The following is a 13,573-nucleotide window of genomic DNA, read 5'->3' on the forward strand; positions in this document are numbered from 1 at the left end:
CATTTCAACCATTAGATAAGGTGGCCAGATGTCCTTGAGCCTAGTACACACCTATTTTTCCTTCTTACCAAGACACCCCTAGACAATTGTCAGCCAGTCAGGGTCCTAAACCCTGGAAATCCCCTCACTCCAACCCCTACTATGATAAAAAAAAAAAAAACAAAAAAAAAAAACACCCCAGCTGACCTTGGGGTTCTCTGCTCTCACCACTGCATCAGACAGATGGAGGGAGGGACCAAGCCCCAGAGCCTGAAAAAAAGGCTCTTTGCTTTTACATGCAGGATTCAGTCTTCATGGTGGTCTTTTGGCGATCCCCATGATCTGGGCATAACAGTTCACCCACACTTAAGGAAGAATTTAGAAGGGATTTGGGAATGCAGTGAATGAAGAGACAAAAGGGAAAATGGATGTAATATCTTTTAATTAACAATTTATGGAAGTAAAATTTAAATAAAAAGATGGGCTAGAGAGATGGTTCAGCAATTAAGAGCACTGGCTGTTGTTACAGAGGACCCAGGTCCATATCTAGAATCCACATGGTAGTTAACAATTTGCTGTAACTCCAGTCCCAGGCATCTCCAGCCTTCTTCTGGCATCTGTAAGTACTGTGTACTGACACATGCATGGAAAACACCCATATAATTTAAATTCTATTCTTTCCTGGTTGTCTGAAGTCCCTGTGACAAGCAAGTAAAAAGTACATTCAATTCACCTGAACTCAGCATGAAGCCACCTAACAAAGATCTCCTTTTGTGTGCTTAAATCTCTCTTTAGTTGTTAATATTCTGGGTATCCATCCTCCTGTGTGACAGGGAATCACTCCACTCCACATAGTATAGTGTGCTGTAAAAGCTAGCTACCCACATTGTGTCCAGGAGGATGAAGGGGAAGGGCCTATGGAGGGCAGGAAGAGAACAGGGTCTGCTGTTAGAGCCAGGGGCAGGTGCTATTGAAATGTCTCTCTGCTGGTTCAAAAAAGGTCTGGGTCTGGGTTGGAAGGCAGGGTCAGAAATCATTGTGCTGTGTCTTTAAACACAGTGGGAGGTGCTCTTGTCACTCAGGTCTCACTAGCCAATCAGGCCCTTCAGGTGACCTGCCAGTCAGAACTTGTGCAGGGTCCTTCCGGTCACCAGCTTCAGGCTCGGCTTTGAAGAGAAGCTGGCGCCAGTGGTTTTGTGTGCTGTGCTCTGAGTGCTGCTGCAGGGAGCTGAGCAGAGAGCATGGGCCAGCTGGAAAACCACGACATGGTGAGCGAGGGGCCTATCCCCAGACTGGGAGGAGTGGCCAATTGAGTCATGGGAGCCAGTGTGGTGTGTTCTCTCCTGGCTGGGTGGGAACCAGGGGCCAGACTCAAGAGTTGGGCATGTTCTTGCCTGGTAGTACGTGGTGTAGTTCTGCATGGTCCTGTGTGGTCTTTGCCATTCCTGGGCCAGCTGGCAGCCTCTGTGTAACTTTCTCTGCCGGCTGCATCTGTGCAGAGCATTGGGAGTGGGGCTGTGCTTTGAAATAACCTTGGTGCTGACATCACTGTGAAATGCCAGCATCCTTAGTGCTTATGTTGTCGCCATAGAATACAGATTTGGTGAACTCAGAGAGCCCTGGTCCCTCTCATATCTTTCAGAAGCACTGCCCTTAGAACTTTCCACATTTAGGTTTAGAATCCATCGGGGGTTAATTCTGTAAAGCTTTTAAACAGTATCTCCTGTGCAAAGTGGCACTCCACTGCTGAACTGTGATGCAGAAAAGTAGAGTTGATGGAAATAGAATTGATGATACAAGGTCTTACCAGTTCTTAGGAGACATAAGCTTCCAAGCTCCCTACCAGAGGCATGATAGCCAGCTACATTTGCAACCCAAAAGGGGAGTGAATAGAGGAGGTGGGGTCAGATAAGGCCTGGGAATTTATGTGCTCAAAATATTCTTATAAATGTTTAGGTGAAACGTTACGAGTCTATCATAAATTGTGCTCAAACTACAATCTTACACATGGTTAGGTAAATGAATCTATAAGTCACTCAAATAAAACAGCCTCTATTTTCCTGTGTTGACATATAATGGCAGGGTGGGGTAACTTTGCTGGGAGCCAGGAAACCTGTCTCAAAGCTACTTTGCACCTGGTATGCAAAAAAACCCTTTTGTTCCGAGTCAATTGCTCTTGAATGCCATTTGGGCTTTGATAGAAAGGAGGGTTTGAGCTTCATTTGCACAAGAAACAAAGCTACACCTAGGATCCTAGGCATAGAAGTTCTTAGAAGCATATATAGCATACGAGAAAATCATTGTAGGAACTGGCTGATATATATACAAAAGCTAAAATATCACCAAGACTTCTTAAGCCATGGCTTGACCTTCAGAAAAGTCCTTGACCTTTCCAAGTAATCGTGTTTCTCATAGTAGCCGAATTCCATTGCACTTTCCTGTGGCTTGCAGCAATGAACCCAAAAGAAAGTAAGGATGACAGGATATGTGGGATGCAGAGTCTGTCTAGGCTGTCTTCCCTTTGAGCATTAGCCATGCATAGTATCAATAAAGTGATTCGTTGATTCTTTGTTAATCTTGTAAGTGTGTGGAGTCATTTCTCCCTTGGATGGCATATTAAATCTAGAACAGCTGCATTTTCAGCCTTTTAGAAAAAATGTTTCTGAGATAAGCTCTCCTATGTTGACTTAGGTGGCCTTGATTCTAGCCTATTCCTCTCCTGGGCAATGAACTTGCTGTTCTCTGTATTACACTTTCAACATTTTTAAATTAAATGACTGTACCACCTCAGAGTTTTAAAATTGCTCATATAACTCATGTAGTCGACTCTCCTTTGCAGTCACAGGAAAAGGATTTGCATGTGGAGCTAGGCTTCTGTCTTCAGATCAGATGAAGAGGAATAGTTTATTTTGTACACTGCAGGGGGAAATAGGGCAGTGGTGGTATTGTGTTCCCCAAAATATCGTGTACCTTAATAAACTTATCTGCGGTCAGAGAACAGAAAAGCCACTAGTTAGGCAGTGATAGCACACGCCTTTAATCCTAGCCTTCCAGAGACAGAAATCCCTCTGAATCTCTGTGAGAAAGGCCACATTGGAAAAAGCCAAGCATGGTGACACGCCTTTAATCCCAGAAAGCCAGTCTTTAATCCTAGAGAGTGGTGGTAGAAAGCAGAAAGATATATAAGGCGTGAGGACCAGAAACTAGAAGCATTTGGCTGGTTAAGCATTCAGGCTTCTAGCAGCAGTTCAGCTGAGAGCCATTGGGATGAGGACACAGAAGTTTCCAGTCTGAGGAAGCAAGACCAGCTGAGGAATTGGCAAGGTGAGATAGCTGTGGCTTGTTCTGGCTCTGATCTTCCAGGGTTCACCCCAATAACTGGCCTCAGGTTTGATTTTATTAATAAGTACCTTTAAGATTCCTGCTACATCTGATCAACTGCTGGAGTCACCATTATGAAAAAGGTCCTGATTATGGGATGAGGAGTGATTTAACAGTTTCCCAGCATCTTTTAATCAATGTCATGTGAATGAACACCAGATTGGTGGGATACAGTTTGTGATTGTTAACTTGAGCCAAAGAATATTGAATTTCCAATTAGGGAACTCCAATGCAGATATGTTCACTTCTGCTTGACACAGTTACATTACCAAAAAACAAGTGAGGAACACTCCATTCGACTGTAACTTTTCCTGTGTGCCTGGTTACTAATGTCAGCAGCCATCATGTGCCTATGGGAAAGTTAGATCCATCTCTTATTAATGGCATATCCTTTATGATAGGGCCTAGTCTTTTCCAATGACAATATAGTAAAGTTTTTAATTTTAAGAATAAATTATATTTATCATTTTATAACATCAATTATTGGTATCTTTTTTAAAATTTCATTTTTTAAATGCATTGCTTCTTTATTTTCTACTTGTTTCTGTTCTTCAATATTTTTCAGTCATTAATAATATCATTGCTTCTTTTCTCAAGTGCTATTGATTATTTATATCTATGTAGAGTAATGTCTTCTCTAGCTTCAGCTTGCCTCCTGGTATGAAGTTGAGAACTGCTTTGAACACCTAATCCTGCCTCTGCTGCCCAGTGCTGAGAAGACAGTCATGTGACTTCCAGGCTGTCTTGAGCTAATGGGTGTCCTCCAATCACTGTGGCTTTTATTGGGCTCATACAAAAGAAGAGGGACCTTTGCGAAAATTGAGTTCATCAAACATCTTTGAATCTGGTGTAGTGTGACAGTGTAGAAATGGAGAGGCAGAAAGAAGGATGAAAGAAATCTTCATTGCTGGGCCTTGACTGGTCCATGAGAAGGAAAATTAGACCAGTGAATGAGTGTCCTCCACTACCTCTGGCCTTTCCTGGGGACTTACAGATGAAGAGGGCCCTGTGCAAGGACTGAGTTCCCTGACAACACTGGAGCAGGTGTGGTGACAGTTCAGACAGGGAGGGGCAGCAGGAGGGTGAGGGCCTTCCTGATGTGACCGCAGTGGAGATTAGCAGTGGGGAGTCAGGTCATCAACTTTAGGTGATCCATAAATGTCCTGACTGTCATGTGTTGGGATCCACAGACCAGGGCAATAAAGAATCTGAATGAAGGACTGACCTTATTGTGAAACCAAATCACTGCCCTTACACTAGTTCAACCAAAATTGAAGGTCTGGGTAAAATGTTGTGGCCCTGACTAACAGGACTGGATTTTCCTGGTTTAAGATGTCCAGCCTGAGAGGAAAGGTATGAGAAATCCTCTGAAACAAATCCCTGGAGCACATGGCCATGAAGCCTGTTTCAACTTTTCCAAAGGATTCTTTGACATTATAACTACATCATGTCCACAGTCTCTTTCCTGCCTACAGGCCCTTTCTTGATCCCTCATTGTTTTCTAATTGATGGGCTCTTTTTGCTTTAACAACAGTTGCTGTTTGAATGTGACCTATGTTTGGCTACAGGACTTCCCAGCTATGAGGCAATGGGTGGCTGCACTGGACATTGCGTGTGTAGTGGGATGTTCACCTAAAGATCCTGCTCCTTGTAAGAGAAACAGAAAGTGCTCTGGGAGACTGGAACAATTTCTACTAAAATACAAATTCCCCAGATTAGGACCCTGTCTCTCCATAGGGTAGAAGGGCAGAGCTGGGAAGGCCTGTGCTGTTGAGTCCTTTGATCACCTAGTAGGGGAGCTGCTAATGTCCTGAGGCCCAGCTGGGTGAGTTTAGGTAATGTGGGGCTCTGGGAAGGCCTTGCAATTATCAGTAGCAGTGGGAGATAGGTTGCATGCCCTTTCCAAGATTTTCCTCTGGTTCTGATGTAAGTAGCTGTGAAGGAGACCACAAGCCTTGTCACAGGAAATGTGGTGTTCACTGACCCCAGACCTGGAGAGCACTTCTACTGAGCTGTCAGAGCTGCTGGGACTGGAATATACTATGAGTCAGAATGTGGTTCTCTTGGTCCATTTGTGACCTAGGCAGTGATTCTTCTCTCCTGAGCCTTCTTGGATGTGGATTCCCTGGAAGGAGGGGACTCTGTCACCCTGGCTATGGAAGGACATAATGCTTGTAATATATGTGTCCAGTGTGCACACACAGGCATTTATTTTGATGTGCAATGGGAAGACAGATTTGAAAACTGAAGTTCTGGTTTCTAGAAGTCCTGAGCATTGTTTTCCACTTTCAGATTTGTCTTATAAATGTTACAAATAGTTTAGGAACCAGTAGATAGGAAATGATTGGGGATCATCCTTCAGAAATATGTGATTGGAATTTTTTAAATTTCTAATATAAGGTTGATCTGATTCAGGGAAGTTTAGTTTTAGGAGAGAAAAGTTCTTAGTTGCCAAGATACTTCAAGTGTGCATAGTGTTGGGCAGACCCATTTTCTCTGACAGTTAGACATCCCATTTCTTGTCTGTAAGAAACTTGTTCCCTCTAACAACTATGATATATAATCTATCATGTCCTTTAGTTTATAGCAGGAAGTGTCTGGACCTCATTTTTTATGTGGTTCATAATTTTCTGGGTCTATGGGCAGCACATCCTCAGGTGGGTTTCCCAGGGCCTGCTGCCCTCAGTCTGACCATTCTCTAAGATGGTTACAACCCTGTCATTCTTTCAGAGAAGTGTCCCAAGACCAAGGAAAAGAGTCAGAGACACCCCCTCACACACACTGTTCGGAGTCCTACGCAAACACCAAGGTAAACAACCGTAACATATGCACAAGACCTGCCACAGATCCACGGAGGCACCCAGATTGCTGCTTCAGGCTCTGTGACCCACTATGGTCCCCACTTAGTTGAGTTTGGTTCTCCTTGTGTCCTTGACCCTTCGGGCTCCTGCACTGCCTTCTGTTCTGATATTCAGCAGGGTTCCCAGAGCTCCAGCTACTGTTTTATGAGGATCTTTGCATCTGCTCCAACCGGCTGCTGGAAGAAGCCCCTCTAATGACAATTGGGGTAGACAGCACTCTCTGATTATAGTAGAATATAGTTAGGAATCATTTCATTGACTTTTTTCTTTTTGGTAGGTTGTATTTGGTTCTTCCCTAATTCTCTGAGCCTCCTTACTTCAAGGTCCTGTTCATCCAGGCAGTGTTTGGCAAAGGCTCCCTCTTGTGGCCTGGGCCTCAAGTTACACCAGTCATTGGCTGGCCATTAAACAAGCTTTGAGCTGCTATTGCCCCTGCATACCTTGCAGATAGGACCAGTGTGGGCCAGCGATTTTGTGGCTGGATTGGTGTCCCACTCCCACCACTGGGATTCTTGTGTGGTTATAGAAGCTGGCCAGTTCAAGTTCTGTACTTTCACTTTCTTGGAGTACTCACTTCAGAATACTCACACTCAGAGCTTCCCCGAAGTTTTTACTTCACTAGTTTTCCACATTTCCGCATAAAATCTCCACTCTTCCAGTCAGGTCTCCCTGCATTTTCTCCCTCTGTTCTTCTGTTCCTCACTTGATGATTACTGGTCCTGCCTCCCATCCACCCACAAAATCAATTCAGTTTCCTCTTTCTTGGGAGATCTGTGCACCCAACTTACAGCTGTCCTTGTTACTTATTCTTTGTGGGTTTGTGGATTATACTGTGACTATTGCCTCAGGCTGTGGATCTGAATAGGAGGCATTTCATCCTTGGGATCAGGTGTACCTTGTAAATCTCTAACTGTCCTGTTCTTGGTGTAATTAGGAGGGCATAATGGAATTGCTGTATCCATGGTGACAAGGTTTTTTTTTTCCAAAGAATTATTTTGTTTACAGAGCATATTATTGTATACATTTTATTCTTTACCAAAACCTACACAAAATTTCCCGAAGGGAAAGGCCTTAATAGTGAGAATCATTAAAAATAAAAGTAAAAGGTGCTGGAAAAGTGTGATCAGTTTGCAATATTGAAATGCTGGAAATGTATCAAGCAGCAGTGATTGCATGTGGTCCACACCAATATTTCATAACATAGAGTGACATTCTATGGATATGTATACATTATTTGAAGTTCATGCTTCTTCATGTCCCCCTAATTTCCCATTTGGCACTTCATCTTGAAGTACTGCCTCCCAGGGGATTATTCAGAGATGCCAGATGATGTAATGGCATTGAAATTTATTAACAAAAGAAAACAAAACAAACAACCCATTTCTGGTGTGTATAAAATGTTTATGGGATTTTAGGCCATGACAGGTATGTGGAGACAAGAAGGCAGCTTCGTGGGGTCTACTTCTGGTCCTCGTCATGTGGTTATCAAGGTCAGTTCCCAGCCTTGCAGACATTTCTCACTTAGCTCTCTTACTGATCTTCAAATAAAATTAGTTGAAATACTATATCAGTAAAATATTGCCTTCTTTTCAGATTATAAACATATTGTCATCTAATGATAGAGGACAACAGGACAATTGGAATAATAGATCCTATTTGCAAATGGAAATGATATACTGTTACCTCTTTTTTTTCTTTTTCCTTTCCTCTGGGTTATATTAGTTTATTCTGAGGATAAAGCTCTTGTTTGTAACACTTTCTCAGAACCACAGTCTAATGCTATAGAATTGTTTCAGTGGGTAAAGTTGGTTGCTGCTAAGCCTAATGACCTGAGTTCAATCTCTGGAAGACTCAAATTACTCCTATAAAAATTTCACTTATTTCTATGCTCAGGGTGTGACACATGCATACTCCCACTCCAACACATACATAAATAATTTTAAACCCAAATAAGTGTCACTGAGGTCACTTGCAGCCAGATGACTCTCTGGGTTTCATCTCTAGAACTCATATAAGAGAAATAGATAAGAGACACCTTTACGTTGTCCTCTCACTGCCACATATACGTGATGGCTGAGGTAAATACTCACAAACATAGTTCAAATAATTTTAAATGGATGAAATGAACGAAGTAAATAACCCAGTTATTGAGAATATATGAAATGATTTGCCACTTTACATTATTACAGAATTTCAAGAGGTATTACTGTTCATAAGAACATTGATAGTTTCTTTTAAAATTGTATTTTATCCTTTAATTGTCTGTTTTACAGATAGATCCTTTAAAAAACACATCTCAGCTGGACTTAGAGGTGCATGCCTGTAATCCCAGCACTTGCAAGACAACAGAAGTCCAATCTCTCTGAGTTTGAGGTTTGAGGTCAGGTTGGTTCAAAAAGTGAGTTCCAGGACAGCCGTGGCAATGTAGAGATAGCCTGTCTTAAAAAATTCCAGAAAGAAACAGCGTATCTCAAATTATGGAACTTTTTTTTAAAGATTTATTTATTATGTATACAGCATGTATGACTGCAGGGCATAAGAGGGCACCAGATCTCATTACAGATGGTTGTGAGCCACCATGTGGTTGCTGGGAATTGAACTCAGGACCTCTGGAAGAGCAGTCAGTGCTCTTAACCTCTGAGCCATCTCTCCAGCCCCGGAACTTTTATTATATAATCTGACTGGACCCTGACTGGATTCAACAAAATTCAGGTTTGTTATCTTTTGTTATCTTTACTCACATCAAGAGACTTGTGATAATAATGAAAATAAGAAGCAATGGAGAAAGTCCATTCACAGAGTGATAGAAAGCCATTGAATCCTTTGACAAAACCCTCTAGAGGGGACTTTCATCACCTTCAAGTGATAGACAGAGGGAGTAATCTGGCATCTTCATCTACATTTTACTGGCATATTAGGGAGCTGAAAAGTTTATTGAATAGTCATGCTCATCTTGCATACCCTCGTACCCAAGTCTGATTCCTAGTGGCCACATCAGAGGCCTGAGAACTACCTGTATTTCTAGGCAAGGAGATCTGATGCATCCTTTGGGTTTTCTAAGATACCAGATATACAAATGGTGAAAAGACATATATACATGATTTCATATTTTAATACAGGCTTCATGTATATGTTATTTTCAAAAGGAATGAAATTTAGGTGTTTAAGTTTAGCCAGTGCATATGTCAAGTGCATGCCAGGTACTAGTGGAGGTCATAACAGAGCATGTGATCTCTAGTATCCATAGTACAGACAGTTGAGAGCTGTCTTTTGGGTGCTGGAAATCAAAGTCAGGCCCAGTGAATGAGCAGCCAGTGCTCTCAGGCATTAAACCATCTATTCAGCCCCATGAACACATCATTATAGTGAGAAGATATGGATGGATGATCCTGATTTCATCTTTACCTCAACACTGATCACCAAAAAGAAGCAGAAGATTGACAGCATCCAAAACTAGCTGAGACATGGTTCTTAAAGAAATTTCCATGCCCAAATCTCCACAAAATGAGGGAAGAGGAAAAAAAAAAAAATGATCAGGAGTGTAATTGACTCAAAAAGTGTTTGACTGCTGGACCAAAGCCACAATTCTGAGTTTATCTCCAGTGTCAGAAATGAGCAACAATGCAAGCCCACAAGGGGCATGCCAGGTGTACCCTTGCTAGAATTTATGCCTCCTGTAAGGAGAGATCAGGGGAACTTGGAGGCGTGAAAACTGACTTGTCTGAATGGGATCCTGTTCTGCTTCCTTGCTGCCTGTAATTGGTTTTATAGGTGTAAAACTTGCTGTCTTGAATTGTGGTGAATCCAGATAACAGCCAGCTTGTCAGGATCTCCTAAGACTTAAACAGAAGTCATGCTAAAGCTGAGATAATCAGACATTTATGAAGAACTGTAGAGTATGGCAAAATTGTTAGGGAGGGAGCTTTGGTTATGGAAGCCCAGGATCACGTGACCAGAAAGCAATGCTTGGGGTGTACCTGAGCACAAGCTGTCCCTGTTGTGCTCTCTGTGTCCTCTCAGCTGTGGTGGATCACTGCCCTGCAGGTCTCCCACTCTTTCCTGTTTTTGACAACTACATGTAGCCATCAGTGACAATTTTTTGAAGGCCCCACTTTGTGGTCCCAACTTGGGCCTTAAAGTTCCTCAGTTCCCACCCTGTCAATCCCTGTAACCTACCTTCCTGGTAGGAATAAGGATATTCTAAGGAGACATTTGAATAAGGATATTCTAAGGAGACATTTATATGTCTCCCTTTGACTAACAACTAGTGAAACAGTAGACCCCTTGAAATTTCCCTGGGAATCTCATTGTGGGAAAAGACTGAGTACTCTAAATGAGAATGTCTCTACTGAAAAAACATTTACTATTTATCTGAACACCTTACAGGAGAGACGGCATCTGAGCATGTGGGAGGGTTTTAGAGATGGGAAAAATTTATTATACAGCTTTATAGATTACTTTTGTATATATTGGCTTTCTGTCTAAACCTGTTAGGACCCCAAGGATGGATTGTTTCTCTTATATTTTGGTGATTGTTCCAAATTAGTTAATATCATGTTTTAAATTTTCATTAGTAGTTTTGCTTTTTTTTTCTTTTCTTCTTCTTCTTCTTCTTCTTCTTCTTCTTCTTCTTCTTCTTCTTCTTCTTCTTCCTTCTTCTTCTTCTTCTCCTTCTAGAATAGTATTATAACTCCTTTGTGACCTGGAACACCCACTATAGACTAGATTGTTCTAGGACATCAGAGAGATATGTCTCCCCTGCCTCTAGAGTGCTTGCAATATAGGTGGGCATGTCATTCACTGGATAACTTGGTTCATTTAATTGACTTGCAGAGGATGAGTGGTGGAGCCCGACTGGTAGGATAGCCAGGGGTCCAGTAACAGAAGAAGGTTCCCAACCAATGCAGCCTTCCTGCCTTTAAGTCCACTGTCTTCTAACTATGAACAGTATTCATTTTCTTTGCCATTGAGTCTCTTTGCTTTTCCTGGAGCTGAGGACTGAACCCAGGGCCTTGCGCTTGCTAGGCAAGCATTCTACCACTGAGCTAAATCCCCAACCTGCCATTGAGTCTCTTACACCTTATCAAAGTAATTGGGAAGTGTTCTCTCCTTATTCAGCAGATGGTGAAACCCAGGCTCACAGAGATAAGTAGTCTTTTGAACATAGTTAAGTGTAACTCATCATGTTACTCATCCCATCAATCTAATGCCTCACAAAATGTTGTTGTTGAAGCCACCTAAGTTAGGCATGGTGGCACAAGCCTGTAATCTGGGTACTTAGAAAGTAGAGGTAGGAATTTAAGGCTTTCAAAATCATCTAAGAGGAAAATGATTAATGGCGTATGGTGGGAGAACCATAGAACCAAGGGAGACTGATTGGTTCAGGACAGTGTCCATAAACTTTGCTGTAGCACCAGAACTTCAGAGCCATGGCTCCATCAATTGTTAGCTGAGGTATTTACCACCCCAAGTTTTCTATTTTTGGTAATGTTTTCTATTCGTTTGTTGTTGTTGTTGTTGTTGTGTTTTTTCAAGACAGGGATTCTCTGTATAATTTTGGTGCCTGTCCTAGATCTTGCTCTGTAGACCAAGCTGGCCTCGAACTCACAGAGATCTGCCTGGCTCTGCCTCCTGAGTGCTGGGATTAAAGGTGTGCACCACCACTGCCTGGCCAATGTTTTCTATTCTTGATAATGTTCCCTGCCGGGCAGTGGTGGTGCATGTCTTTAATCCCAACACTTGGGAGGCAGAGGCAGGTGAATGTGAGTACGAGGCCAGCCTAATCTCCAAAGTAAGTTCGAGGAAAGGCACAAAGCTACACAGAGAAACCCTGTCTTGAAAAACCAAAGAAAAAGATAATGTTCCCTGTCCAAGACAGCCCAGATCATTTTGGGGTCTGACTCTTGTTGCTTTTATTTGGGGGGGGGTTGTTTTTTTGTTTGTTTGTTTGGTTCTCCCTCCTGAGTGCTGGGATTACAGGCATGCGCCGCCGCCACCACCTGGCTCTTGTTGCTTTTTTTTTTTTTTTTTAAAGATTTATTTATTTATTATGTATATAGTGTTCTATTTGCATGTATCTCTGCAGGCCAGAAGAGGGCACCAGATCCCATTACAGATGGTTGTGAGCCACCATATGGGTGCTGGGAATTGAACTCAGGACCTCTGGAAGAACAACCAGTGTTCTTAACCTCTGAGCCATCTCTCCAGCCCTTCTTGTTGCTTTTTAAAGAGTGGCATTCTCCTTAGGTGGGAGAATTAATGTTAGACGGGGATGAGCTCCCTAACTGCATATCCAATTTAATGTGTTCAGCACTGAAACCATATACACACAACCACCATGAATGGACTCAGCAGGTTTCATTTATATATTTGTGCCTACATATTCACATATGCTTAAAAAGAAAGAAATTGAAAGGGAAGAATTTGGGAAGGGATGGGGAGAAGACAAATTAGGGGGAAATTTATGTAATACATTTTAATTAAAATGTATGAAAATATATTTTTAGTAAAGAAGCCACCTAGAGAGATAGCTTAGCAGTTAAGAGCATTGGGTGTTGCTACAGAGGACACAGGTTAAATTCCCAGAAACCATGGTAACTCCAGTTGCAAGGGATCTGATACCCTCTTCTGGCCTCTACAGGTACTGTACACAGATGCCTGGAGGCAAACACCTATATACATAAACTAAAATAAAATTTGAAAAATGGTATTCTGGTGCCTGGAGAGATGGCTCAGAGGTTAAGAGAATTAACTGCTTTTTCAGAGTTCCTGAGCTCAGTCCCAGCAACCACATGGTGACTCACAACCATCTATAATGAGATCTGGTGTCCTCTTCTGATGTGCAGACATACATGTGGGCAGAACACTGTGTACATAATAAACAAATAAATCTTTAAAAAAATGGAATTCTCTACAGGGATGTCAGAGCCCTGAGACAGAAAGCTGTCAGGGCCAGTTAAAATGAAGTCCTTCTGGTCCTTTATGGAAGCAACTGTGGCCTTGGTCTGAGGCTGCATGCTCAGAGGCAAAAAGCAGGCTCATTCTGAGGTTAAAATAGCTCAGCAGGACTGTTCATCTAAGAACAGCATACACAATGCTGAGAGCTGACTTTTCTTTGATGTTTCTTGTATTTGTGTTCTCTACCCCTTGTATGGGTGAGAATTAAAGACAATGATATATCTTTTAAATGTATTGACACATCTTTTAACTATAGATCATAATGAATTATCTAAAAGATTGTCTGTAAGTCTTCATCTGCCTAAATGGCTGGACTTGCAGTGTCCTGTCCCTCTTTAAACTGTTCAAAGTATAACCTGGGTCCTGATCCTAAAAGAGTCTTAAGGATGTTATCA

General features: G+C 42.1%; 1 protein-coding gene across 2 annotated transcripts in view; it reads left to right on the forward strand.

Annotated features, from left to right (window-relative positions):
* The first annotated feature begins 656 nt into the window (after window positions 1-656).
* Window positions 657-13,573, forward strand: part of LOC114685187 (zinc finger protein 431-like) — a 72,844-nt gene continuing 59,927 nt past the window's right edge. For both annotated transcript variants that reach the window (XM_028859804.2, XM_028859802.1), the window contains exon 1: window positions 657-1,247. In XM_028859804.2, coding sequence (XP_028715637.1) covers window positions 1,221-1,247 — 27 coding nt within the window. In that variant the 5' untranslated portion in view covers window positions 657-1,220. The remainder of the gene's footprint in view (window positions 1,248-13,573) is intronic.

The sequence above is a fragment of the Peromyscus leucopus genome, chromosome 1, assembly GCF_004664715.2.
Source record: "Peromyscus leucopus breed LL Stock chromosome 1, UCI_PerLeu_2.1, whole genome shotgun sequence".
Classification (NCBI taxonomy): Eukaryota; Metazoa; Chordata; class Mammalia; order Rodentia; family Cricetidae; genus Peromyscus; species Peromyscus leucopus.